The sequence below is a fragment of the Erinaceus europaeus genome, chromosome 7 (assembly GCF_950295315.1).
Source record: "Erinaceus europaeus chromosome 7, mEriEur2.1, whole genome shotgun sequence".
Classification (NCBI taxonomy): domain Eukaryota; kingdom Metazoa; phylum Chordata; class Mammalia; order Eulipotyphla; family Erinaceidae; genus Erinaceus; species Erinaceus europaeus.
Window position 1 is genome coordinate 116,879,711 of NC_080168.1, and position 26,044 is coordinate 116,905,754.

General features: G+C 52.7%; 2 protein-coding genes across 5 annotated transcripts in view; one reads left to right on the top strand and one right to left on the bottom strand.

The window, feature by feature from the left end:
• COL2A1 (collagen type II alpha 1 chain) overlaps nt 1-9,095 on the top strand; it is a 31,814-nt gene extending 22,719 nt beyond the window's left edge. For all 3 annotated transcript variants that reach the window (XM_007516228.2, XM_060195475.1, XM_060195473.1), the window contains 17 exons: nt 260-313; nt 591-698; nt 1,224-1,277; nt 1,692-1,745; nt 2,456-2,617; nt 2,745-2,852; nt 3,019-3,126; nt 3,397-3,450; nt 3,605-3,712; nt 3,898-3,951; nt 4,069-4,176; nt 4,467-4,520; nt 5,239-5,346; nt 6,638-6,926; nt 7,300-7,487; nt 7,834-8,076; nt 8,486-9,095. In XM_007516228.2, the coding sequence (XP_007516290.2) occupies nt 260-313; nt 591-698; nt 1,224-1,277; nt 1,692-1,745; nt 2,456-2,617; nt 2,745-2,852; nt 3,019-3,126; nt 3,397-3,450; nt 3,605-3,712; nt 3,898-3,951; nt 4,069-4,176; nt 4,467-4,520; nt 5,239-5,346; nt 6,638-6,926; nt 7,300-7,487; nt 7,834-8,076; nt 8,486-8,632 (2,001 nt within the window). In that variant the 3' untranslated portion in view covers nt 8,633-9,095. The remainder of the gene's footprint in view (nt 1-259; nt 314-590; nt 699-1,223; nt 1,278-1,691; nt 1,746-2,455; nt 2,618-2,744; nt 2,853-3,018; nt 3,127-3,396; nt 3,451-3,604; nt 3,713-3,897; nt 3,952-4,068; nt 4,177-4,466; nt 4,521-5,238; nt 5,347-6,637; nt 6,927-7,299; nt 7,488-7,833; nt 8,077-8,485) is intronic.
• A 9,007-nt stretch (nt 9,096-18,102) lies between these two features.
• TMEM106C (transmembrane protein 106C) lies at nt 18,103-25,436 on the bottom strand. 2 transcript variants are annotated; one of them, XM_016185221.2, is made up of 8 exons: nt 25,312-25,434; nt 24,782-24,996; nt 22,800-22,863; nt 22,173-22,332; nt 21,944-22,084; nt 20,442-20,491; nt 19,960-20,013; nt 18,103-18,821 (listed from the first exon to the last, which is right to left on the bottom strand). In XM_016185221.2, exons 2-8 carry the CDS (start codon nt 24,966-24,968, stop codon nt 18,725-18,727), a joined length of 753 nt encoding a protein of 250 aa, XP_016040707.1. In that variant the 5' UTR covers nt 24,969-24,996; nt 25,312-25,434; the 3' UTR covers nt 18,103-18,724. The 2 variants fall into 2 exon arrangements, 1 of the variants encoding a protein (XP_016040707.1); XR_009550869.1 differs by having other exon boundaries at nt 18,748-18,821; nt 19,960-20,049; nt 25,312-25,436.
• Nucleotides 25,437-26,044: the final 608 nt, after the last annotated feature.

The window sequence follows — 26,044 nt, forward strand, 5'->3', positions numbered from 1 at the left end:
GGTCCACCACCACCACAATATGGTCAGGGGACAGGGCCTTTGAGCAGTCAGGTCTTCTGGCTGAGAGAGGCTTCACTTCGAGTGGAGCGCCCAGAAGGTTCCTTTCAGGTGTCCTGTCTTTCAGGGCCACCATACAAAAGGCTGGGCTGGGCTGAACTGGGGTGGGGGCTGGGGGGGTGGGCACTTCCCAGCTGGCAGGAGGGACGAGATGCAGGAAGGCAGGCAGTGGGGCCTTACTTGCTGGGCCTCTCTCTCCTAGGGTGAACGTGGTGAGACTGGACCCCCTGGACCTGCCGGATTCGCTGGGCCACCTGTGAGTCCCCCCTGTCCCCTCACTCCCACCCCTTGAGCAGCCTGGGGGAAGGGAGGGATAGGGCTTCAAGAAGGATGGCCTGTCCCCTCCTCTCCTCATCTTGCCACACTGGAGTGACTGTCTCCTCTCACACCCACTTGCAGGCCCTTGTGGAGACTCTCTCTCTCTCTCTCTCACACACACACACACACACACTCACACAGAGCCTTGGGCCCCATCTGAGAGCACCAGAGCCTTTGGCTCCCCCTCACCCCCTTCCCCCTCCTCCCTGAGACAGGGTGCAGATGGCCAGCCTGGTGCCAAGGGTGAGCAAGGAGAAGCCGGCCAGAAAGGTGATGCTGGTGCCCCTGGCCCTCAGGGTCCCTCTGGAGCGCCTGGGCCTCAGGTGGGTATTAGGAGGCTCCCTGGGGACTGTTCCCATTGGGAAGGAAGGACTGGCTGTAGGGTGGGGCCCCCCAGAGCGGGGAGTCCCTTTCAAGACACCAGAGCCTGCTGCTGCTCTGCTGGGAAGAGAGAGGCCCAGGAAGGAGGATTCATGCTGGGGCTCAGAGTCAAGCAGCTCATTCATTGGCTTTTACTGTCTTGTATATGGTGGTGCGGGGGACAGTCACAGAGTGCAGGCCATCTCCGGAGGACAGACAGCCCCCCAAAAAGCAGCCAGTGTCCTGGGGAGGGCGGGGTGGTGGTGGCCAGGAGCCCGGCCTTCTCCCCGAGACACCCCAGCCTTCTTCCCAGAACAGGGGTCTCCCTGGTCATGGTGACAGGTTCCTGTGAAAGATCTTCCAGGTTGATTTTCCTGTCAAGAGATCGGTGTCTTTGAAGACCTAGCCCTCAAGAGTCCATTGTTGGGGTTCAGACAGCACCCCCCCAGGGTCATCAAGTTCACTGTCCTCCCCACCTTCCTTTCCAGGGTCCTACTGGAGTGACTGGTCCTAAAGGAGCCCGAGGTGCTCAAGGTCCACCGGTGAGTAAGGGCCCATCCCCAGGGTCACTCAGTGGGGTGCAGGGTGTTTGTCTCACACCCTGGCCCCCAGGTTCTTGTAGCAGTGCCTGGATTCACCATGCCCCCTCGTCCATCTCAGGCCTTCTTTTGCCCCTGGTCTGATGCTATCCCACAGCAAGTGGGGAAATGGGGGCCTCTCTCTGCTGCTGAGCAGCAGCCCTGGGGGGAACATTAACTTGGGGGGCTCAGCTCCCCCAAGCTGGGCCCCTGCAGGAGCCACTGCTGCCCTTGGCCCTTTCTCCCCGGCTAACGTCCTTGACGCTTCACGGCACCTTAACTCTCTGAACTGCCCTCCTCCATCCTACATCATCTGACATCTGACCCTTGATCCTCCTAAGGGGCTGAGATATTCAGGGGTTCCCATCTCTCACACAGGGCGCCACTGGATTTCCTGGAGCTGCTGGTCGTGTCGGACCCCCAGGCTCTAATGTAAGTGACTCTCCAGGCTGGTTCCTGCCTTACTCCTGGCCTAGGGGACTCAGGCAGGCACTCAGGAATCTGGTTCTATTGACCAGAGAGCCAAGACTGGCATCACCCTTTCTTGCCCATCCAGAAGGACCTTCCCCGCTGCGGGTCACTGGTGGTGGTGGGTGGCCTCTTGTTACAGGGCCATCTTCCCTGTCAGCTGGGCTTCACCACTCAGACTTCCGGCTCAGCAGGGAGGGTGGGGCCTTCACAGTGGGCAGACATCTCATAGCCTGCCACATGCCCCTGGGAGATACAAATGCCCACACATATCTGTCTTGTCTTCAGTGAGATTTCAGTGGTGTAGGAGCAAGGAGTGGGCAGAGAGGGTGAAAAGTCACCCCACTCTCTGACCCATCGAGTGCAAAGGGAGTGGGTGCAGAGACTTAGGGGTCAGTGGAGCATGCTGTCTGTCACCTGTCCCTTGAAGCTGCAGGAAGCAGGAGGGATCCCACACAAAGCAGGAAAAACCAATCACACAGGGGCCAGAGAAGCAGACAGTGTGTCACAAGGGAGAAGACAGAGGAAGTGGGCTGGGGCGCTGGTCAGGTGTGGAGGGGGCCAAGGAGCCCCCACAGGGGACCCCACTGTCCCTGGGGCCTGATGGCTCTGGCAGCCTGGCTGCATAGGGAAGGGTGGGGTGAGTTCTCACTTCCTGCATTTGCTCCTTCTAGGGCAACCCTGGACCCCCTGGCCCTCCTGGTCCTTCTGGCAAAGATGGTCCCAAAGGTGTTCGAGGAGACATTGGCCCCCCTGGCAGAGCTGGTGACCCTGGTCTCCAAGGTCCTGCTGGCACCCCTGGTGAAAAGGGAGAACCTGGAGATGATGGGCCCTCAGTAAGTCCCTGACCAAGACCCAACCAGCCCAGGGCGAGGTCCCCGGGACCAGGGATGCTATAGAGGCTTCTCTCTGCCACACGGCCACAGAGCTGCACCTCCTCACCTCCCGCCTCCCCGCTCATAGGGTCCCGACGGTCCTCCAGGTCCCCAAGGTCTGGCTGGTCAGAGGGGCATCGTGGGTCTGCCCGGACAGCGTGGCGAGCGAGGGTTCCCAGGCTTGCCTGGCCCATCCGTAAGTGACTGCAGGTGCCTGCACTTGGTGACACGAGGCCCAGCCTGGCTCGGGTGCCTTGGCCTGGCCTCTGTGGGTGCTGTGTCTGTCCTGAGGCTTTATCTGTCCCTTGTCCGGCAGGGATATGGGGGGGTGAGCACTCACTGTCCCTGTCGTTGTCCCTCAGGGAGAGCCTGGCAAGCAGGGAGCTCCTGGGTCCTCTGGAGACCGAGGTCCCCCTGGCCCCGTGGGTCCTCCTGGCCTGACTGGTCCTGCTGGTGAACCTGGACGAGAGGTGAGCCCTGCCTGGGGTGAGCAGCCTGGGGCATCGCTGCCACCCAGCCAGGCCATGTCCTGGTGGACTGAGAGGGGCAAGGGGATGGAGGGCAGTCTGGGTGTCGTGGGAAGGCCCTGACAGGAGAGAGAAGGCCAGGCAGATGGAGGTCCAGGGAGGACCCTTTGGATCCAGATCTGTTGGAGGGAAGAGCTGGGCGAGGATGGAGGAGCCTTAGGGAGACAGACAGGGCAGCCCTAATGGCGCCTTGCTTTTTTCCCTTGCTCTCAGGGAAGCCCTGGTGCTGATGGTCCCCCCGGCAGAGATGGTGCGGCTGGCGTGAAGGTGAGTGTCTGGGTGTCTCTCTGTGGATGGGACCGAGTAAGAGGGCATTCCTTTAGGTCTAACATGCCAGCCCAGCTTGGCAGGCCGTGGCCAGGTTTGCTCTTTTTGCTTCTTCTGGAACATTCTTTTCTGAGCCAGATCTTTCTCCTGAAAGGGTGATCGTGGTGAGACTGGCCCCCTGGGTGCTCCTGGAGCCCCTGGACCCCCCGGCTCTCCTGGACCCGCTGGCCCAACTGGCAAACAGGGAGACCGAGGAGAAGCTGTGAGTTGCCTTAATTCAGTAAAAGCTGAAAGTGAAGCGGGTGGCTAAATGGTCAGGGAGCCTTTCACGGCCCCAGCCTGGAGGCAGCCCTGAACCAGGCTGTCTTTGGACCACAGGAGCAGGTTCGGAGGAGGCTCAGCCTGTCCTGACTTGCTCTAACACTTCTTACATTCTTTTTCTCACAGGGCGCACAAGGCCCCATGGGACCTTCAGGACCAGCCGGAGCCCGGGGAATCCCAGTGCGTATCTGAGTGTCTTGTGTGCAGTGCCCCACAGGGGCAGAGGCGGGAGTAGAAGGTACCCTGTGGGTACTGACCCAGCCCAACCCAGCCTGTGTCTGTCTCTCTTGTTTCCAGGGCCCTCAAGGCCCCCGAGGTGACAAAGGAGAAACTGGAGAGGCTGGCGAGAGGGGACTGAAGGGACACCGAGGCTTCACTGGTCTGCAGGGTCTGCCTGGCCCTCCTGTGAGTGGCACTGTTTGTACTTGGCTCCCTGGTGGCCCCCACCCCTTCTCAGAGCCCATCAGAGTGTCCCATGCTGCTAAGACAATTTGGTGGCTTCTTAAAGAATTGCAGGACCTCCTCAGGTTCGGAGTGAGGAACCAGTGAAAAGGAACCCAGGATGGGGGTGGGGGTGGGGTGGGGTACGTTATCTGCTCCTCCAAGATGCACATAGACTCAGGGAGGTCTCCATGCTGGCAGATGGGGCCCTGCATGTGCTGAGCCCTGACCTTTCACCTCTGCCCTCTGCACAGGGTCCTTCTGGAGACCAAGGTGTTTCTGGTCCTGCTGGTCCTTCTGGTCCAAGAGTAAGTGAGCTCAGTGGTCTAGGCACTGGCGGCTGTTCTGGTGTGTGTGTGTGTGTGTGTGTGTGTGTGTGTGTGTGTGTGTGTGCGCACGCGCGTGCGCGCGCGCTTCTGGGAAGCCTGGGGCTCGGGAGTCTTACTCAGCAGCAGAGATGGGCACAGTCTCTATGGCCAGTAAAGTCCCTGAGGTCACAGGTGGGATGGACACAAGAACCAGCCAGGTCCCCTGGTAGTGGGATTCTCTCTAAGAGGAGAGAGCCATGAACCACCCTGCTGGTTCTTGACTAGAGACCAGTTGGGGGAAAGTGTAGAGGACTGGGAGCCCAGCAGCTGGTACAGTGCATAGTCACCCATCTGCTGGCCACTGGTCAGCTTTCCCTGTGAAGATGGCTCTTCTCACCACCTTTTTAAAAAATTTATATTTATTTATTTATTTTCCCTTTTGTTGCCCTTGTTGTTTTTCGTTGTTGTTATTGATGTCATCATTGTTGGATAGGACAGAGAGAAATGGAGAGAGGAGGGGAAGACAGAGAGGGGGAGAGAAAGACGGACACCTGCAGACCTGCTTCACCGCCTGTGAAGCGACTCCTCTGCAGGTGGGGAGCCGGGGCTTGAACTGGGATCATTACCCTGGTCCTTGTGCTTCGCACTATGTGTGCTTAACCCGCTGCACTACCGCCCAACTTCCCTTCTCACCACCTTTTCCTCCCCTGGACTACAGGGTCCCCCTGGCCCTGTTGGTCCCTCTGGCAAAGATGGTGCTAATGGAATCCCAGGCCCCATTGGACCTCCTGGCCCCCGTGGACGCTCTGGTGAAACTGGCCCTGCTGTAAGTGTCCTGGCTCCTTGCCCTCTGTGTGGGGGGGCCCAGCTCTGGGGGATGGGGCCTGAACACTGGCTCAGAGGTTCTGCCTCAGGGCTTGAGCCTGCAGCTGCAGGTGACACGTGTCCTGGGGTCTCCCTGAGGTTTCAAAGCTCCGTGATTGGTGTTGGGAAACACACGTGGGGGTTATAAATATGGAAAGTGCTACGGCTTTGTCTGTCTTGGTCTACTGTGGTGCATCCCATCCCATCTTTCAGTCCCAAGGATGGGACTGAAAGAAGACCCTTTGGGGCTGGGGAGACAGCACAGTGGTTCTTCAAAAGACCAAAAGGTTCATGCCTGAGGCTCTGAAGTCCCAGGTTCAACTCCCAGCTCTGCCATAAGCCAGAGCTGAACAACACTCTGGTGTCTCTCTCTCCCTCTCTCCTTCTTTTATTTTCTTTCTTTCTTTTTTTTTGTTACCCCCAAATGTTTTATTTGTAGATAAGATGACATATCATTTCAGATTCAGCCTCTGGTATTTTCTTTTTAATTTTTTTATTCATAAAATGGAAATATTGACAAGAACATAAGATCAGAGGGGTACAAGTCCACACAATTCCCACCACCCGAACTCTGTATCCAACCCCCTCCCCTGATAGCTTTCCTGTTCATTAACCCTCTGGGAGCATGGACCCAGGGTCATTGTGGGATGCAGAAGGTGGAAGGTCTGGCTTCTGTAATTGCTTCCCCGCTGAACATGGGTGTTGACAGGTCGACCCATACTCCCAACCTGTCTCTCTCTTTCCCTAGTGTGGCAGGGCTCTGGGGAGGTGGGGAGGTGGGGCTCCAGGACACATTGGTGGGGTCATCTGCCCAGTGAAGTCAGGTTGTCATCATGGTAGTATGTGGAACCTGGTGGCTGAAAAAGAGCTAATATATAAAGCAGAACAAACTGTTGACTAATCATGAACCTAACGGCAAAGAATATTGCAGATGAAGATTTGGGGTCTCCATTTTGGAAAAAGCTAGTAGGTCTATTTTAGATTTATCCCAAGGGGCCCATGACCCTACTAGTTTTTGCCTGAGCCTCACATCTCATATGCAGGTGACCTAAGTTATTGTCTAGGGAGATTGTGTCATAGTTGGAAAAATCTCTCTCTCTTTCTTCCTACTCCCCAGGCTTTCTCTCTAATTCAAATAAAATTAAACATTAGAAAAAAGGAAAGGAGACCCCCCCCCAGTACATTCTAGTAGACATGATGGACACAGTGTACCTCCCCACAATGCTTGACGGATCCCTTGTCTCCTGCTACAGGGTCCTCCTGGAAATCCTGGACCCCCTGGCCCTCCAGGTCCCCCTGGCCCTGGCATTGACATGTCTGCCTTTGCTGGCTTGGGCCAGAGAGAGAAGGGTCCAGACCCCCTGCAGTACATGCGGGCCGACCAGGCAGCTGGTGACCTGAGGCAGCATGACGTGGAGGTGGATGCCACACTCAAGTCCCTCAACAACCAGATTGAAAGCATCCGGAGCCCCGAGGGCTCTCGCAAGAACCCCGCTCGCACCTGCCGGGACCTGCAGCTTTGCCACCCCGAATGGAAGAGCGGTGAGCCAGAGTAGGAGGTCAGACGCAGGGAGGAGAGGCTTCCTAGCACAGGACAGAAGCAGGCCTGGAAGGGTCTGCCAGGTGGCTGTTCTCCTGTCTCACGGCAGGGGCACTGCAGCCCTGGCTCCTAGCCTGCTCTGTGAGCAGTATGGAGGGTAGCGCTCCACCCACTAGGCCTCATGTCCTTTTTCTTCATGTCCCTGGTCAGCATCCCTCAGTCTCCTTGCCCCGTCCCTCCGCCTCCCCTCTCTGTGTCCACACTTTGCTCCTCTCCCTGGTGTCCCCTGCTTCCTGTCTCCCCCGCAGGCCCAGCCCTTTCAGGAGCCCGTGCCTGACAGAGGCCCCCTGGTGTTGTCACCTCCCTCCCTTGCAGGAGACTACTGGATCGACCCCAACCAGGGCTGCACCTTGGATGCCATGAAAGTCTTCTGCAACATGGAGACTGGCGAGACCTGCGTCTACCCCAACCCTGCCAACGTGCCCAAGAAGAACTGGTGGAGCAGCAAGAGCAAGGACAGGAAACACGTCTGGTTTGGAGAGACCATCAGCGGTGGCTTCCACGTGGGTACCTGGGGGCTCTGAGCCAGAGGTGGGTGGCCCTTTGGATCAGAAGTTTTCTTCCGTCTGCTTGGAAATTGGGTTTCACTTTCTCTTCTTCTTCCTCCTCCTCCTCCTTTTCTCCTCCTCCTCCTCCTCCTCCTCCTCCTCCTCCTCCTCCTCCTTCTCACCTTGCTCGTATTCTCACCAGTTTTCTCTGGGGCTTAAGAGGACTAGTGGATCCTTAGAGGCTGGCCATTCCTCTCCTGGATAGAGAAAGACCTCTGTTCAGCTCCTCTGGCTGCCCTGGCAGCCCTGACCCCATAGCCTGTATTCCTGGGCTTCACACCACTGCTCTCTGCCCTGACAGTTCAGCTATGGAGATGACAACCTGCCTCCCAACACTGCCAACGTCCAGATGACCTTCCTGCGCCTACTGTCCACCGAGGGCTCCCAGAACATCACCTACCACTGCAAGAACAGTATTGCCTACATGGACGAGGCAGCCGGCAACCTCAAGAAGGCCCTGCTCATCCAAGGCTCCAACGACGTGGAGATCCGGGCTGAGGGCAACAGCAGGTTCACCTACAATGTCCTGAGGGACGGCTGCACGGTGAGTGGGGCCAGTGGGGAAGTCAGCTGCCTGGGGCCTGGGGCTGAGGGCTGGTCCACAGCAGGTATCAGTCCTCAAGCGGTGGGAGCATCAGAGGCTTGAAAGTGAGGGGTTATGTGCAGAGTGACAGGTGCAGGGGAGGGGCAAGCTGCTTCATCTTCTGTACTCGATGGATTCCTTACTGAGTGTGGCCGGGGCTGGAATGCTCATGTGATGCACAGAAGAAGCAGCGAAGAGGGGGTTTTAGGTAGTGGCTTCCTGCTCCACAGGACAGGTGGGGAGCACAGGACAGGAATGGAGAGGTCTAGGGGTGCTGTGCTGTGCTCTGTGAGGCTCACCAAGGAGGTCAGCAGCTGGGACTGAGTTGCAGGGTTTCCACTGAATCACGTCTGCTCTCCCCTCCCCTCAGAGACACACCGGTAAGTGGGGCAAGACGGTCATTGAGTACCGGTCACAGAAGACCTCGCGCCTGCCCATCATTGACATTGCACCCATGGACATCGGAGGGCCTGAGCAGGAATTTGGTGTGGACATAGGGCCTGTCTGCTTCTTGTAAACCAAGCCAAGCCAAGCCAAACCAAATCAAACCAAACAAAGCAAAACAGAACCCAAACCCAGAAGCATCATGTTCCACTGCAAACCCAAAGGACCCAAGTACTTTCCAATATTGGTCACTCTAGAACGCGGCACTGAATGGCTGACCTGACCTGGTGTCCATTCACCTCCAGCCTCTCACAGTTTGGACTTTTCTCCCCTCTCTCTCTGAGAGACCTGAACTGGATGACTGCAAAATACAATCTCGGTGTTCTATTTATTTATTACCTTCCTGTAAGACCTTGGGGTCGAGGCAGAAAGGATACTAACTGGCATGAATCAAACACTCCCTGAGTGACTGCCCACCCCCAGCCCAGGCGAGAAGACCCCCCCCTTCAGGTGCCGGGTGCAGGAAGTGTGTACCCCACACAATGGTGCTATTCTGTGTCAAACACCTCTGTATTTTTTAAAATGTCAATTGATATTAAAAAGAAAAAAAAAATCATTGGAAAGTATCCATTGGCCTGTGTGTTGTTTTTAGTTTGTCTTTCCCTGAGTCCTTGAGCCCACAGATATGGTTAGACAGCTGTCCTGGGGGCTTCATCTGATGACTTTTCTCTCTTTCTTTCTTTCTTCCCTTTTGTTGCCCTTGTTGTTTTATTGTTATAGTTATTGTTGTTTTTGTTGATGTTGTTGTTGGATAAGACAGAGAGAAATGGAGAGAGAGGAGGGGAAGACAGAGAGGGGGAGAGAAAGATAATCACCTGGAGACCTGCTTCACCGCTTGTGAAGTGATTCCCCTGCAGGTGGGGAGTCGGGTCCTTGTGCTTTGTGCCATCTGAGCTTAACCCGCTGTGCTACCACACGACTCCCCATCTGATGACTTTTCAACCCAGAGGGAGGACGTTGAAGTCACACTGCCTGGCTTGGTGACCTCACGCATAAAACACACACTTTCTCTTTTCTCTCCTCCTCTCTCTCCTCCTCTCAATTTCACACACACAAAGTCTTGTGGAACCTAGGATGAGCCTAGGATGAGTGGGACCAGAGACGATAAAAAAGGGAGACATAGAGGTGTGGCCTTGACTGGGGTGAGCTCAGGGCACAGTGTCAGGGCAGGGCAGTGCCAAAGAAATCCTGTGTTCCCTGGCTCTGGGGTGTGATCAAATGGGAGGGGGCACATCTTGCTGGATGAGAGATCTCAGAGGTGCTCCCCAGCAAGTGTGGGGTGTGGGAAGGAACAAATCACAGAGGCCTATGGTCAGTGCATACATTCAGATCACCTCGGTGACCTGTTCATCTGTCTCTCTAAGACTTGGTGAAAGGATAGTCTAAGTGTTAGGTGCATACTCCCCAGCCCCTCTCCTGCTGTTCCCCTGCCCCTGCCCCCATTCCCTGGATGTCCCCCCAGCACTAGGCTTATGAGTAGAAGACCTTTCATCCCTCCTACTTCTACCACCAGGCATCCCCTGACTTCCAGTCACTGATGGTTGTATGACAAAAAGCAGAGGAAGCTGCCACTTTCTCCACCTGAAAGCACAGTGGTAGTACTGTGTCCAGTGGGCAGGAGACACAAAGTCAATCGCGACAACTGCAGTATTCTGCAAAACAGATGCCAAGAGACTTGGAAGCACTGATATGCCAAGGAGCCATCCCTTTCTCTGCTCCTGCCTCTCTTCCCTACCTCATCCCCCACCGCCCCAGTTTAATCAGGTTGGTAGCTTCTCTACAAAGACATACTAAAAGCCACAACTAGGCACTGTTTTTGTTGGAATTTGTACGCGTTAATATCCAACTTATGATGTTGGCTTGTTGAATTGGTATGCACCTTGTTAGAGCTAATTCATAACACACTTTTAAAAGAGCAAAACTAAAACATGTCATTTAAAATACGTATTTAGAATACCTATCCCATAGCTAGGAAGACCAAAAAAGGAAGCTGTACTGCTAAGGATGTGGGTTCAAGCCCCGGGCTCCCCACCTGCAAGGGGTCACTTTGCAAGCAGTGAAGCAGGTCTGCAGGTGTCTTTCTCTCCCCCTCTCTGTCTTCCCCTCCTCTCTCCATTTCTCTCTGTCTTATCCAACAACAACAGCAATAATAACAATAATAATAACTACAAGAAACGCAAAAACAAGGGCAACAAAATGGGAAAAAATGGCCTCCAGGAGCAGTGGATTCATAGTGCAGGCACCAAGCCCCAGCAACAACACTGGAGGTAAAAGAAAACAAAAAAGTTTCCCTAGGCAGTGGGTGGAGCTGCAGAGTTGGAGTCTGGTTCAAACCTGTCAATCACACTCAGTCCACCCAGTTCCCCACCCTCCCCACAGTGGAGTCAGACTCATTCACTCTTACTAGACAGCTCTGTAGACCCTCACCATCCTTCGGGACTTTTGTAAGCAGAGTTCCATTTGTTACAAGTGTATCAAGGTGAACCTTCACAAACTACCATCGCCTGGGCCCCAGCAGCTGCTCTGGAAGGAAGGGCTCCAGAAAAAAAAAGCCATGGAACAGGAAGTCCTTTGCCAAAAGAAGAGGCACCACTGTACCCCGCAGGGCAGTGCACGTAGCTGCTCCCTGCTCCCAGCCTGGCAGAAGGGAATGTGAGGGCTCCCAGGATCATCACCGATTCCCGTGAGCCCACAGACCCCAGCAAGGGCCTCTTTAGTGAGAACAGCTTTAGACAAGCATGACCGGAGAAGGACTGAGGGGCAGAGCTGCCTTAGCAATGTGAGTCCTTGCTCAGCTTACTTTTCCTCTCAATGAAAGTGACCAGCAAGTAAAATATATATTTTTTATTTATAAAATGGAGATATTGACAAGACCATAGGATAAGAGGGGTATAATTCCACACAGTTCCCACCACCAGAACTCCGTATCCCATCCCTTCCCTTGAAAGCTTCCCTATTTTTTTTTTGCCTCCAGGGTTATTGCTGGGCTCGGTGCCTGCATCATGAACCCACTGCTGCTAGAGGCCATTTTTTCCCCCTTTTGTTGCCCTTGTTGTTGTATCCTTGTTGTGGTTATTATTGTTGTTGATGTCGTTCATTGTTGTATAGGACAGAGAGAAATGGACAGGAGGGGAAAACAGAGGGGGAGAGAAAGATAAACACCTGCAGACCTGCTTCACCACCTGTGAAGAGACTACCCTGCAGGTGGGGAGCCGGGGGCTCGAACCGGGGTCCTTATGCTTTGCGCCACGTCGCTTAACCCACTGTGCTACCACCCGACCCCCATGAAAGCTTCCCTATTCTTTACCCCTCTGGGAGTATGGACCCAGGATCATTATGGGGTCTAGGTTTATGAGTAGGAAAGAAGTGGGGGAGGTTTGGCTTCTGTAATTACTTCCCCACTGAACGTGGGCATTGACAGGTTGGAGTAAAATGTTTAAATAGTCAGGAGTGTGAGCTCCAGCTAAACCTTGACTCAAGTTCCCCGGATCCTAGGTTAAATCACCGGAGAACTTTGGAAATAGTTTCCCCCTTGAAGCAAACAGAACACAAGAGTACTGTGGAGGTGGTGAAGAATCCTGCTTACAGAAGCAAAGAAACAGAAGTAGAACCTGAACTGGAATTGGCATATCGCACCAAAGTAAAAGACTCTGGGGTGTGTGGGTGGGGAGAATACAGGTTCATGAAGGATGACAGAGGACCTAGTGGGGGTTGTATTGTTATATGGGAAACTAGGAAATGTTATGCATGTACAAACTATTGTATTTACTGTTGAATGTAAAACATTAATTCCCCAGTAAAGAAATAAAAAAAAAAGAAGCAAAGATAAAGGATTATTTTGGCCAGAAAAAATACCTGGGGCCTCTCAATTTCTGCAGCATGGTTGTCAATAGGCTGATTAAAAAAAAAATGCTTGTTTCAGACTTGGGGCCCATAGGATAGCTGAGTCAGAGATCTCAGAAATCCTACTCTGGAGTAATGAGGGATGGAGAAGCCTCCCCAGTTGTGTTACTCTGTGTTACTCTGGCATGTGGGTTACTTTGAGCTGAGGTCAATTGAGGCCCTGCAGGTTTACAAAAAACCTTCGCCGATCTCTTAACTGCTTAGCAGAAGGAAAATCAGAGGCACTGCACCAAATTAAGGCTTCTCCCTTTCTTTTGGTTCCCATCTCTGTGGCAGGGCAAACAGTATCCAACTACAAAGCATCAACTCTTTGTCAGACGAGTTTCCCTGCTCTTCTTACAGTTCCGGGTCACTGTCCCATTCCTTTGCTCACTGCCCTTGGAACCCACACCTATGTACTCTCTGTTTCTACACATATGCAAATAAATAGCCCCCCCCCAGCCAGTCCAAGAACCCACAAGGGATGGGGAAGATACGGGGATTGAGATAGTGTTGTTTTTTTTTTGCCTCCAGGGTTATTGCTGGGGCTTGGTACCTGCACCATGAATCCACTGCTCCTGGAAGCCATCCCCCCCCCCTTTTTATTGCCCTTGTTTTATCATTGTTGTAGTTATTATTATTATTGTTGTTGCTGTTGGATAGGACAGAAAGAAATCGAGAGAAGAGGGGAAGACAGAGAGGGGAGAGAAAGATAGACACCTGCAGACCTGCTTCACTGCCTACGAAGCAACCACCCCCTGAAGGTTGGGAGCCAGGGGCTTGAACTGGGATCCTTCTGCCGGTCCTTGTGCTTCACTCCATGTACACTTAACCCAATGCACTATCACCCGGACCCCCGAGATAGTGTTTTAAAAGTGTCGCTACCTAACTGGATAGAACACATCTAAAGCCAGTCCTTGGCATACAGCAGATGTTTAGTATCCTTTTGTGCCACCACTGAACACCAAGATAAAAGGTTTCTGGATTTGGCAACTCTGTTGTATGAAGCATCTCTTTAAGGTTACACTTCCAGCAGTGAGAAGGAATTGAGAGAGAGGTCAGAGCCGATGCTGAACAAGACACAAAGTAGAGAGACCCTCTGGGGGCTGGGCAGTGGTATACTGGGCTAAGCGCACACAGTGCAAAGTGCAAGGACCAGTGCAAGGATCCTGGTTTGAGCCCCAGGTTCCCCACCTTTGGGGCGGGAGGGGGTCACTTGCAAGCAGTGAAGCAAGTATGCAGGTCTCTCTCTCCCACTTCTCTCTCAATTTATTTCTGTCCTATCAAATAAAAATGGAAAAGAAAAAAAAAGGCTGGCAGGAGTAGTGGATTTGTAGTGTTGGCACTGAACCCTAGTGATAAAGGAAAAAAGGTCTTTAGGGGGTCCTGGAGGTGGTGTACTGGGTTAAACACACATAGTAAGAAGCACAAGGACCCAGGTTCAAGCCCCAGGTTCCTCATCTGCAGGGATTCTTCATAAGTGGCGAAGCAGGTCTGGTGTCAATCCTTCTCTTTACCTATCTCCCCCTCCTCTCCCGATTTCCCTCTGTCCTATCTAAAAAAATAGGAAAAAAAATGGCCACCAGGAGCAGTGGATTCGTAGTACCAGCACCCAGACCCAGAGATAATCCTGGAGAAAAGAAAGAGATCTCTAATGAGGTTTCCTCTTTGAGAAATACACTCCTCGGGGGCCAGGCGGTAGGTAGCACAGCAGGTTAAGTGCACATAGCACGAAGCACAAGGACCAGCACAATGATTCCTGTTCGAGCCCTCAGCTCCCCCCGCCTGCAGGGAGGTCGCTTCATAAGTGGTAAAGCAGGTCTACAGGTGTATCTGTCTTTCTCTCCCCCTGTCTTCTTCTCTCTCCATTTCTCTGTCCTATCCAACAACATCATCAATAACAATAACAAGGGCAACAAAATGGCCTCCAGGAGCAGTGGATTCATAGTGCAGGCACCGAGCCTTAACAATAACCCTGGAGGCAAAAGAGAAAAGAAAAAAAAAAAAAAAAGAAAGAAATACTTCCCCCAACTCTCAGTCCACTGCAAACATCACAGCAAGGGTAATGACACCAGAGCCTGCTATTAGACCTCTGTAATTTGGTGGTGCTGAGAAAAAAGACCAAGCTGACACAGTTGACATGTAATTTTGAAAATCAATACTAAATCAATAATAAATAGCAGGATGATTTAAGACAATGAACACGCCAGTGTTCACTAAAGTGCTAGTAACCTGAGTTTTCCCTCTGTAAAGCATACATGGAGAGCCTGCTAAGTCACAATGCAGTAGTAAAATACGTTCTCTTCAAGTTTAATATATAGTCTTCACTTAAAAAAAAAAAAAGAAACAAGACCAAACATTTTTTCAAGAATTGACAGAAAGCATGATAAAACTATGGTCAACATCCTAAAGTGGGTTGGGATGTTTAGCATATAAACCGGCATGAGACTTCATAACAATGCTTTAAGACATAGTGTTGTGTGTTTAAAAAAACCGAAGTATTCTTCCATCCAAGTACTAACCAGGCCCGACCGTGCTTAGCTTTTGAAATCAGATGAGATCAGGTGTGTTCAGGGTGTTATGGACACAGACAAGTATTCTCCATGGAATAGTATAACTGGATTTTAACATAATACAAGAAATGTAACTGAGGTGCATTGCCACACACACACACACAAATTAAGCAAAGACCCGGGTTTGAGCCCCCAGTTCCCACCTGCGGGGGAGGGGGGAAGCTTTGCGAGTGGTGAAGCAGTGCTGCAGGTGTCTCTCTGTCTCCCTCTCTATCTCCCCTACCCTCTCAATTTCTGGCTGTCTCTAGCCAATAAAGATACTTAAAAAAAAATGAAATGTAGGGAGTCGGGCGGTAGCGCAGCGGTTAAGCGCAGGTGGTGCAAAGCACGAGGACCGGCATAAGGGTCTTGGTTCAAGCCCCCGGCTTCCCACCTGCAGGGGAGTTGCCTCACAAGCGGTGAAGCAAGTCTGCAGGTGTCTATCTTTCTCTCTCCCTGTCTCCCCCTCCTCTCTCCATTTCTCTGTCCTATCCAACAACGAAGGCATCAATAACAACAACAATAATGACTACAACAATAAAACAACAAGGGCAAAACAAAGGGAAAATAAATAAAAATAAATAAAAATGAAATGTAATAAAAAATATCTAAGAAAAAAATTAAGAACCAATGAGTACTCAAAATGATAGGCTAGGAACTATCTGGAAAAAATGGAAAAAACCAAGTGAAAATGAAGCACTGTGTACTTTTTTTTTTTTGGCCTCCAGGGTTATCACTGGGGCTTGGTGCCTGCACTACCAATCCCCTGCTCCTGGCAGCCATCTTTCTCCCATTGTTGTTCTTGCTGTCGTTGTTGGACACGACAGAGAAATGGAGAGAAGGGGAGACAGAGAGGAGGAGAGAAAGACAGACACCTGCAGACCTGCTTCACTGCTTGTGAACTGACCCCCCTGCGGGTGGGGAGCTGGGGGCTTGAACAGGGATCCTTACGCCGGTCCTTGCGCTTCGTACTATGTACACTTAAGCCGGTGCACTACCGCCTGGACCCCGGCACTGTGAACCTTTATGAACTTAGGGGATGTTCTGTCTAGGGAAATGTTCTCAGAAATGCCACCTTGTGGGGGAGTCATCATTGGGGTTCACTGCTTTAGGCCAGTTTCTTTTTTTCAGAGACAGAGGGACAGAGGGAAAGATACCACAGCACTGAGGCCTCCCCTGGGGCAGCGGTGTGAAGCTGGATTGCATACACAGGAAAACAGGCGCCCTCCCAGGTGAGCTGGCTGGCGGCCTTGCCGTCGGCAGATTCAGTGTGAGTCCCCTGACCAATGCACAGAACAGGCACTGCTCTCCTGCATGAACAAGACACTCGGGCCCAGCTCAACGCGGCAACTTGGGTTTCAACCCTCAGCTTCTGAGTGAGTCAGTCACGACCAGTGCCAGCCAGATAGTCATAAACTTTAGCCTTCAAGATGGGGGGGGGGGAGCAAAAACATAAGCAAATGTTGAAAGTGGAGCCCTGGGCATGGGGACAAACACTAGTGTGTGGGAGTCCGGCTGTAGCGGAGCGGGTTAAGCGCATGTGGCGCAAAGCACAAGGACTGGCGTAAGGACCTGGGTTCGAGCCCCCGGCTCCCCACCTGCAGGGGAGTTGCTTCACAGGCGGTGAAGCACGTCTGCAGGTGTCTGTCTTTCTCTCCCCGTCTTCCCTTCCTCTCTCCATTTCTCTCTGTCCTATCCAACAATGACATCAATAATGACAACAATAAAAAACAAGGGCAACAAAAGGGAATAAATATTAAAAAAATTAAAAAACAAAACAAACAAAAAAACTAGTGTACGGAATTTCTTCCTGTCTGCTGTTTTGTTAGGGTTCCCCATGGAGCTAGTGCTGGGGAAGGGGCAGAACCCCTCAGTCTCAAACTTCCTATTAGCCCCCCACCACTGTGGGGTTGCACTTCACTCTTGGGGGGGGGTAAGAGGGTAGAGATGGTTCAAGAGATTTTTTTTTTTTTAATTTCAACTATTGAATAGATAGAAATCAACTGGGGGAGGAAGAAATAAGAGAAACAATACTTGGGGGGTTGGGTGGTGGCGCACTGGGTTAAGCACACATAGTATGAAACACAAGGACCCGCACAAGGATCCTGGTTCGAGTCCCTGGCTCCTCACCTGCAGGGGGGTGGCTTTACAAGTGGTGAAGCAGTTCTGCAGATGTCTTATCTTTCTCTATCTTCCCCTCCTCTCTCAGTTCTCTCTGTCCTATCTAAAACAAAAACCAGCCACCAGGAGCAGTGGATTCCTAACACAGGCACCAAGCCCCAGTGATAGAGGCAAAAACAAACAAGCAAATAAAAAACAAACAAAAAACCCCTCCCCCCACCTCTATTAAAAAAAAAAGGGGGAGTCGGGCGGTAGTGCAGCGGGTTAAGCTCAGGTGGCACAAAGCGCAAGGACCGGCATAAAGATCCCAGTTTGAGTCCCCGGCTCCCCACCTGCAGGGGAGTCGCTTCACAGGCGGTGAAGCAGGTCTGCAGGTGTCTGTCTTTCTCTCCCCCTCTCTGTCTTCCCCTCCTCTCTCCATTTCTCTGTCCTATCCAACAACGAGGACATCAGTAACAACAACAACTACAACAATAAAAAAAGACAAGGGCAACAAAAGAGAATAAATAAATAAATAAATAAATAAATGAAAGAAGAGACAGAGCACTGCTTCACCACTTGTGAAGTTTTTTCCCCGGGGACCAGGGGATTGAACCCAGGGCCTATAACACCTGCATTCTACCTCATGGGCCACCACCCAGGACGAGAGATTTGCAGCCTTAAACCAAGTACTGCAATTTAGGATGACAACTAGCTGCTGGGAGGAGCTCCTCCCCCTCAGGGAAGCAGCTGTTAATGAAGTCCTCAGGCATCACTGCGCTACCTCCTCTCGCCTCCAGGGGGCACTGCTGCTGTTCTAGAAGAGCCGGGTAGCCTGTTGCTAGAAGGGGTGGATGGAGAGCTGGAAGGCTGCTTCCCCTGACAACTATGGGGACAGTCCCGGCAGGGCTCCTTCTTTCCTCCACTACCCTGTGCTGTCGCTGAGCCCTCAGCAGGCGATTCCAGACTACCCTGTGCTGCCCAAGACACTTGCCCAGTCAAGAGGGGACACGGAAGAATCAAAAGCAGTTTATTTTTCTACCAAATCCCCAATCCATGTTCCAGCCAATGGATAGGGGGTGAATCAAACCCCACATAGATTCCTGGCAAAAACAACAGTCAACTTTCTACAGGAAAAAAAAAAAAGTCTTTTTTTTTAAAAATTTTTTTTTCTTTTTTTCTCTCAAGTCACTAGGCATTTAGGAGAAGTGAAGAAAAATAAGTTACACCTTTGTCTGTGCTTTCTTCTGTTTTCCAAGGCTCCCTCCCTGCTGCCTCTTCTGTGGAGACAAGGCCCCATATCCCAGCTCTAACGCGGCCCGAGGGAACGAGCTACTGAGGAGCTCCTGAGAGCAGCTGGGAGGATCTGAGCTGGATTCTTCAAACCTGCTTTGAGCGCTTATTATCTGCTGAGGATGGTTCGACGCTGGGCAGTGACTCTGCTGGTGCTGAAACACAGGGTGCTGCGGAAAGGAGCGATCCTCCCAGGTGAGGAGGAGGGTGTCTGCTGGGATGGAGAGACCGATTTCCCTGCCACTTTCACCATCTGGGTAGGCTCGGCACTCAGGCCCCGGCCCCGGGAACAGACGCTGTCCGAGAGGCGCTCCCCTGAAGGAAACCAAAGGCAGCTTCTAAACGGCCGTGGAACTGGCTCCACAGTCCACGTAGTGATGAGTTTCCAAGGAGCTCTGGGTCATGTGGCCAATGTAGGAAATCTTCACTGACGTCCTGGAGAAAGGGGACCAAGGGGAAACAGATGCATGTGTGCTTTCTGTTTCTGTTTCTGTTTGGGTACCTAAGGTCGAGCTCAGAGATTCAGGCATGCGAAGCAAACACTCCACCACCGAGCTACGTCCCTTGATTCTGTGCAGATGAACTGAAGGAGAAAAACTCCCCAAGCAGTTTCTTGCACGTTCAGGCAACAAGGTGGGTCGGTTCTAGGTGCACGGCCTCATGGCTACAGAACCAGGCCGAGAACCATTCCCTGTCGAGAGGCGCTTGGCCACAAGGTGACTTTTTTTTTTTTTTTTTCCTCCTCCAGGGTTATTGCTGGGCTCGGTGCCGGCACCATGAATCCACCGCTCCTGGAGGCCTTTTTTTTTTTTCACCTTTTGTTGCCCTTGTTGTAGCTTCGTTGTGGCTATTATTATTGCCCTTGTTGACACAATTCGTTGTTGGATAGGACAGAGAGAAATGGAGAGAGGAGGGGAAGACAGAGAAGGAGAGAGAAAGACAGACACCTGCAGACCTGCTTCACCGCCTGTGAAGCAACTCCCCTGCAGGTGGGGAGCCGGGGGCTCGAACCGGGATCCTTACTCCGGTCCCTACGCTTTGCGCCACATGCGCTTAACCCAATGCGCCACCGCCCGACCCCCACAAGGTGACTTTCTAAATAAGTGATTCTCAACGGGGGCTCACTTTACTCCACAAGAGACTTTTGAATGGGAGCCTGCCGGTGGCGCAGCGGGTTAAGCGCACATGGCGGAAAGTGCAAGGACCAGCGTAAGGATCCCGGGTTGAGCCTCCGGCTCCCCACCTGCAGGGGAGTCACTTCACAGGCGGTGGTGAAGCAGGTCTGCAGGTGTCTGTCTTCCTCTCTCCCTTTCTCCCTTTCTCTCTGTCCTATCCAACAACGACGACATTAATAACAACAATAGCAACAATGATGGTGATAAACAAGGGAAACACACCGCATCTGCGCCTGGGAGGTAGGGAGCAGATGTCGCCTGTAGAGCTGGGTCACCTCTGCCTTCCAGTTCCAGGCCACACAGGCCCTCCCCCCCCCCCCCCCAGCAAAGGCAGTGAGTTCCTGGAGCAACGAGCACGGGGACGAAGAAGGGACGGGAGGAGGGCAGGAGCGACTCACCGCATGAAGATGACGATGTTGTGCACCAGGATGCCGGGTAATGTGCAGAAAAAGCTGCCGAAAAGCAAAGGTGGGAGGCTTGAGTTCGGTCTTAAAAGACAAGACAAGACAAGACAAGACACCAAGAGAACAGGCACCCGTCAGACTGAGGAGCCGCCAGTCTGTCTGAGGAGCCGTCAGTCTGTCTGGGGCGCCCTTCGCCTGCACCCGCCCCAACCTGGTCCTCCCATCCTCCCGTCCTCTCATGTCGTTGACATATTTTGTTCTTTCTAGGTTGATCATACCAAAGCTGGAGTTGGGCAGTATCTCTAGAGGCTTAATTTTCTCTTTGAAAATGACAGCACCTTGGGGGCTGAGTATCACATGACATATCCTCCAAGTAAGCCCCGGAGCAGCCACAGGGGGAGCCCCCCAGCCTGGGACGTTAAGTGAACACACATTTCTCTCTGGGGGAGAGCCCACACCAAGACCATCATCCTTACTACACATAGGAGTAGGGTCCTCCCATCTCAGCCTTTGTGGTAAAATTCACCTGAAAAGAAAATACCAGAGTCAAATCTACAGGCGACAGGTTTGAATGCTACACAGACGAGCACTCTGACTAGCTATCCAAAGACCCGGGCACGTTCCTCTACCACATACAGAACGCTTCCTCCAGGGGCCGGGAGATGCCCGTTCAGTGAAGGACACACTATACCGCCTGTGAGGCTCTGGGTTTGAGCCCCCAGCACCACGTGGGAGCACCACGTCTGGCACCAAGGAAAGCTCTATGAATAACAGACTGGTCTCCCTCCCTCTCCCTCTATGTCTGAAACTTAAGGGGACAAAAAAAAAAAAAAAAAAGTCCACTGGGAGCGGCAGACTTGTGCAAGCAAGAGCCCCAGGTGGACAAATTAAAAAACAAACAGGCAAAAAGCCCGCTCCCTCAGGTGGTCCCCAAAGCAGCCTCCAAAGCTCTAGAAGGGCTCCGACAGCTCTTCCCTCTGAGAGCAACACATGGCAGTTTCACCCTGCCTCCTCTTGATTTCTTTCTTAAGTTTTTAATGATTTTCTTAGTTAAATATTTTTCATTATCTTTACTTATTTATTGGATAAGGACGTTCAGAAATGGAGAGGGAAAGGGGAGACAGAGAGGAAGAGTCTCAGAGAGACACCTGCAGCCCTGCTTCACCACTTGCAAAGCTCCCCCCCCTCCCCAGGTGGGGAATTAGGGGCTTGAACCTGCTTCTAGTGCATTGTAGCAGGTGCACCAACACCCAGTCCCCTCTTCTTGACTTCTATCAAATTATTTTCTTGGGGCTGGGTGCTAGCACACTGGGTTAAGCGCACGTCGCACGAAGCCCAAGGAACCCGGTTTGAGCCCCCCATCTCTCCACCTGCAGGGAGTTCGCTTCACAGGTGGTGAAGCAGGTCAGCAGGTGTCTATCTTTCTCTCCCTCTCTGTCTTCCCCTCCTCTCTCCATTTCTCTCTGTCCTATCCAACAACAACAATGGGGAAAAAAAGGATGCCGCCAGCAGCAATGGATCCATAATGCAGGTACCGAGCCCCAGCGATAACCCTGGAGGCAAAAACTAACTAACTAACTAAAAACCTATTTGTAATTCTTACAAATTCATTCATTCTTTCCTTTGGGAATAGATGGAGAGAGACATCTGCAGCACCGCTTCACTGTGTATGAAGCTTTCCCCCTGCACGTGGGGCTTGAACCCACGTCTTCCTGCACTGTAGTGCGTGCACTTAACCAGATGCACCACCACCCAGCCCCTCAAATTCCTTTGTTCCTCTCATACTCAATGTTAGCTGTTCCCCTGCCCCCACCCTAATTTTTCGTAATTCCAGAACCTGCCAGGGCCAGTGGGTCTTATTCACCAAGTCATTCCCACCACGTGGACACGAGAGGACAGGCGGCGAGGCTGCAGCATCCCCACAGCCTCCACGCTTCCCTTAGGCTTGAGCAGCAAGGACCCTCGAGGAGAAGCCTACCAGCTGCTCGCTCCGAGGTGGGATGAGGGAGACGTTGGTGGTCACGTGTGTGCCCACCACCGTGTTCATGTACTGAACCTGGCTGGACAGACTGGTCACTGCCACCGAGTAGAAGTTGGAGTTCTTGATTTTCAGGGTGGCCTGCATGAGGACGAGTGAGGAGACAAGTGTGAGTGCGCGTAAGAGGCTCGCGGGGGTGGGATCCAGCACGCGAGGCCTGAGGTCTTACCGTGATGGCGAGGACGACGAGGGAGTCCTGCTTATTAAACGCGACTTTCACCACGTTGATGCCACCGTCATCCACGAGGACCGAATGTGGAAACAGGAAGAAAACCACCAAGCCAGAGGCCAGCAGACAGAGCAGGACAGACAGGAGGACATACTGCTTACTGCAAAGACACAGCACATGACCCACCCAGGCAGTCAGACACCAAGCTGCAAAGAACAAGGGTAAAAGCAAACCCAGGATGAAGGGAGAGGGAAAGGAAATTACAAAGAGCTGAAAACCACAGTCCAGGTACAGACAGGTGCAGCACCAGAAGCTTTTTTGGTGGAATACTGTCCACAATCTGGGAAGAGGAGCTATGTGGACAGCACGATTTCCTCACTTCTCAGGACACACCTCTTCCCCAGTTCCTTCTAATTCATTTTCTTCCCTAGGTCCGCAGAACATTTCTAAGTTTCAGTCCCCCCCACGTCCCTCCGGGTTGTGAGAGAAGCAGAGGGCTTACCTGGCTAAGCAAAGAGGAAATGGGGGCGTTTATAATAACATCACGTTTTCAAAAAGTTAACTGAGATGAACACATGCAAGAGGGAGAAGGGCCAGAAGCAACGAGAGGAGACGGAGGTGACGTACGTTCTCTGAGGGCGCAGTCTCTGATCGCTGTGCGGAATCAAAGCCACCAGCTCGTTTACTTGCTCTAGAAAAGAACCAACGTGTTATTCTGCTAGAACAAACCCCAGGTGTCCACAGTACTTTGCTTCGTGTGGTTTTTTTACTGAGTCACCCCCAACACATTATTTGTCTGGACAGAGACCTTGCTATACGGTCCTTGGTTCACGTTTCCGGTCTAGTGAACACGACACAAAATAAAAAATCTACCAAGTGCCCTGTGTTGTGTCCTCTGCCAGTGCTGCCAAGGGAGCTGAGAAGTCCTGCTTCCTGTCCGGACTTTGTACCGCCTGGCCATTACTTCTCTAGGCTACTCCTTCCTCATTTCAAACACCAACGTTTTGGAAGAGATGGTTCACTTGAACTGTTAAGCCCTTCTGAGCACCGGCTTAACAGTAGCTAATCCTAACCCCGATCCAAGTTTCTCTCCTAGGTATTTCTTGCCCCACTTGACAAATTGTTCAGACCACAGCCCGTTAATGACTCCCTTCCTGCTGCCTAGAAAAGACAGCCCCCCCCCCCCCGGGACTTCCCCCACCCCAACCTCACATGTGCCCTTTGAAGCAGAGCAATGAAGAAATGAGTCTCTCAGGGCTGGGTCGGGTCCACCTGGTAGAGTGCATATCCTCTCATGGGTGAAGACCCAGGTTCAAGCCTGCCACCCCTACCCCATGCAGAGGGGAAGCTTCACGAATGCTGGAGCAGTGCTTCTGGTGTCTTCCTCCTCCTCTCTATCTCACCCTCTTATATAAAAAACAAAAACAGACAAACAAACAAAAACACCTCTGGGAACGGTCTAGCCTTGCAGTGAGCCACTTAGAGATAACGTGGTGCTGGTGAGGGGGAGTCTGCCAACAAATCCCATGATGCAGAGCAAAATAACGTCACAACTGGGAACAGGTGGGGACGCACCTGGTTAAGTGCTCACACTACAGTGCACAAGGACCCAGGTTCAAGCCCCTGGTCCCCACCCGCAGGGGGAAAGGTTTGCTAATGGTGAAGCAGGGCTGCAGGTGTCTCTCTGTCTCTTATCCTCTTCATCTCCCCTTCCCCTCTCCATTTCTCTCTGTCTCTATCCAATAATAAGTAAAAATAGGGGGTCGGCGGTAGCGCAACAGGTTAAGCCCACATGGCGCAAAGCGCAAAGCACAAGGACCCGCGTAAGGATCCCGGTTCGAGCCTCCCCACCTGCAGGGGAGTCGCTTCACAGGTGATGACGCAGGTCTACAGGTGTGTCTTTTTCTTCCCCTCTGTCTTCCCTCCTCTCTCAACTCCTCTCTGTCCTATCCAACAACAATGACAACGATAATGACAACAACAAGGGCAACAAAGTGAAAAAATGGCCTCCAGGAGCCACGGGTTCATAGTGCAGGCACGGAGCCCCAGCAATAACCCTGGAGGCAAAGTAAATAAATAAAAATATGGTTTAAAAAAATCTGAATGGGGAGTTGGGCAGTAGCACGATGGTTTAAGCACTAGTGGCGCAAAATGCAAGGACCAGTGTAAGGATCCCGGTTCGAGCCCCCGGCTCCCCACCTGCAGGGGAGTCGCCACACAGGCGGTGAAGCAGGTCTGCAGGTGTCTGTCTTTCTCTCCCTGTCTCCGTCTTCCCCTCCTCTCTCCATTTCTCTCTGTCCTTTCCAACAACAGCAATAATAACCACAACAAAGATAAAACAACAAGGGCAACAAAAGAGAATAAATAAATATTTTTAAAAAAAACCCTGAATGTTACAATCTAAGAAAACAGACTTAAAAAAAAAGAAAGAAAGAAAGAAAGAAAGAAAGGCTTGTGGATATAAAGAGACCAAAAAAAAAAAAAAAAAAGTTGTGGAAGCTGGCTTGAAGGATCATGTCGGCTGAGCTGGCTTCTGTCCTGGGCACAAGGCCGCGCCATCAACTTGCCGTAACGTCTGGGGGACGGGACGAGCCCCGCCCGGCGCCCACCTGTTGGGATGAAGCCCGTCCCCTGGCAGGTGAGGCAGGTGACGCTGTCTCGCCCGGTGAACTCCACATACGGGAACTGCGCGATGGCTTCCTCCTGCTCTCGCTCGGCCAGCAGATCGTCCCCATTATCTTCTTTCCTTCGCTTGCAGGAACGGGGCCGAGCAAAAGCGGAGTGGCGGGCCCCCATGGCCGCGCGGTGCCGCCTGTGGCATGTCCTGCGGTGGCCGGCGAGCGCGCCGTCAGAGGTGCCCCGCACCTTCCAGGTGACTCGCCGCCCCGCGCCCCGCGCCCCCGCGCCCCCGGCCCCGCGCCCCCGGCCCGGAAACTGCGAAAGCCCCGGCGCCTCGTCGGCAACACGACCCACCCCTCCCGCCCGGGCACCGGGGCTCAGGTCACGCCCCCTGGGGCAAAAAGCGACGCCCTTTTCGGCCTTCACGCTGCAGAAGCAAACGCCAGGGGCCCCGAGCCCGCCATGCCGCCGGCGCCCCTCCAGGCCGCGCTCCCAGGCACCGGCCCGCACCTGCCCGCACCAGCCGCGGTTCTACCTGCCCCTTCTACCTAGCGGCCTCCCAGCTGCGCGCACCCACTGCGCACGCGCCGCGCCGCGCCGCCTGGCAAGCAGGCAAAGGACTGTGGGTCGGCGCTCGCGTCTGCGCCCTTCGCACCAACTGTCGACGCCAGTAGAGGGCGACAGAGGTGCAGGAGAGCAGCGCCCCCGTGCGGCTCGGAGGCCTTAGAACATGAAGACACCGCAGTGGGCGCCCGGGGAAGGAGCGCCGCTGACATGCATGCCTGAGGTCCGGGAGGCCACGGGTTCAATTCCATGTTACTAGCGCTGAGACGGGCTTTTGTAGCTTTATAGAGCATACAATTAATAAGATTAATAAATAAATATTAAGGAAAAAACACGGCAGGGGAAACAACATTCAGTGGTTTCTTCCCCAAAGCCCCCAAATTAAGTTTTCATAGCAGAATCTTTCTTTTTTTGCCAGAACAGAAACAAGGATGCGAGCATAGGGGCTGTGTAGATGTTGAGCATACAAAAATGCAGAAGACACATCTCACACACACACACACACACACACACCTGCAAAAAAAATAATAAAAAGGGAAAGGGAGTCGTGGAGAGGGGAAGAGGTTAAGGGCATGGGGTTGTGATGAGGAAAACTCAGGGAGCCTGAGGCTTAACTGGCAGAAATCCCGAGGCTTTGCGACCATCTGTGGCTGGACATGTGTCCGGGACAGAAATCGTACCCTCCAGTA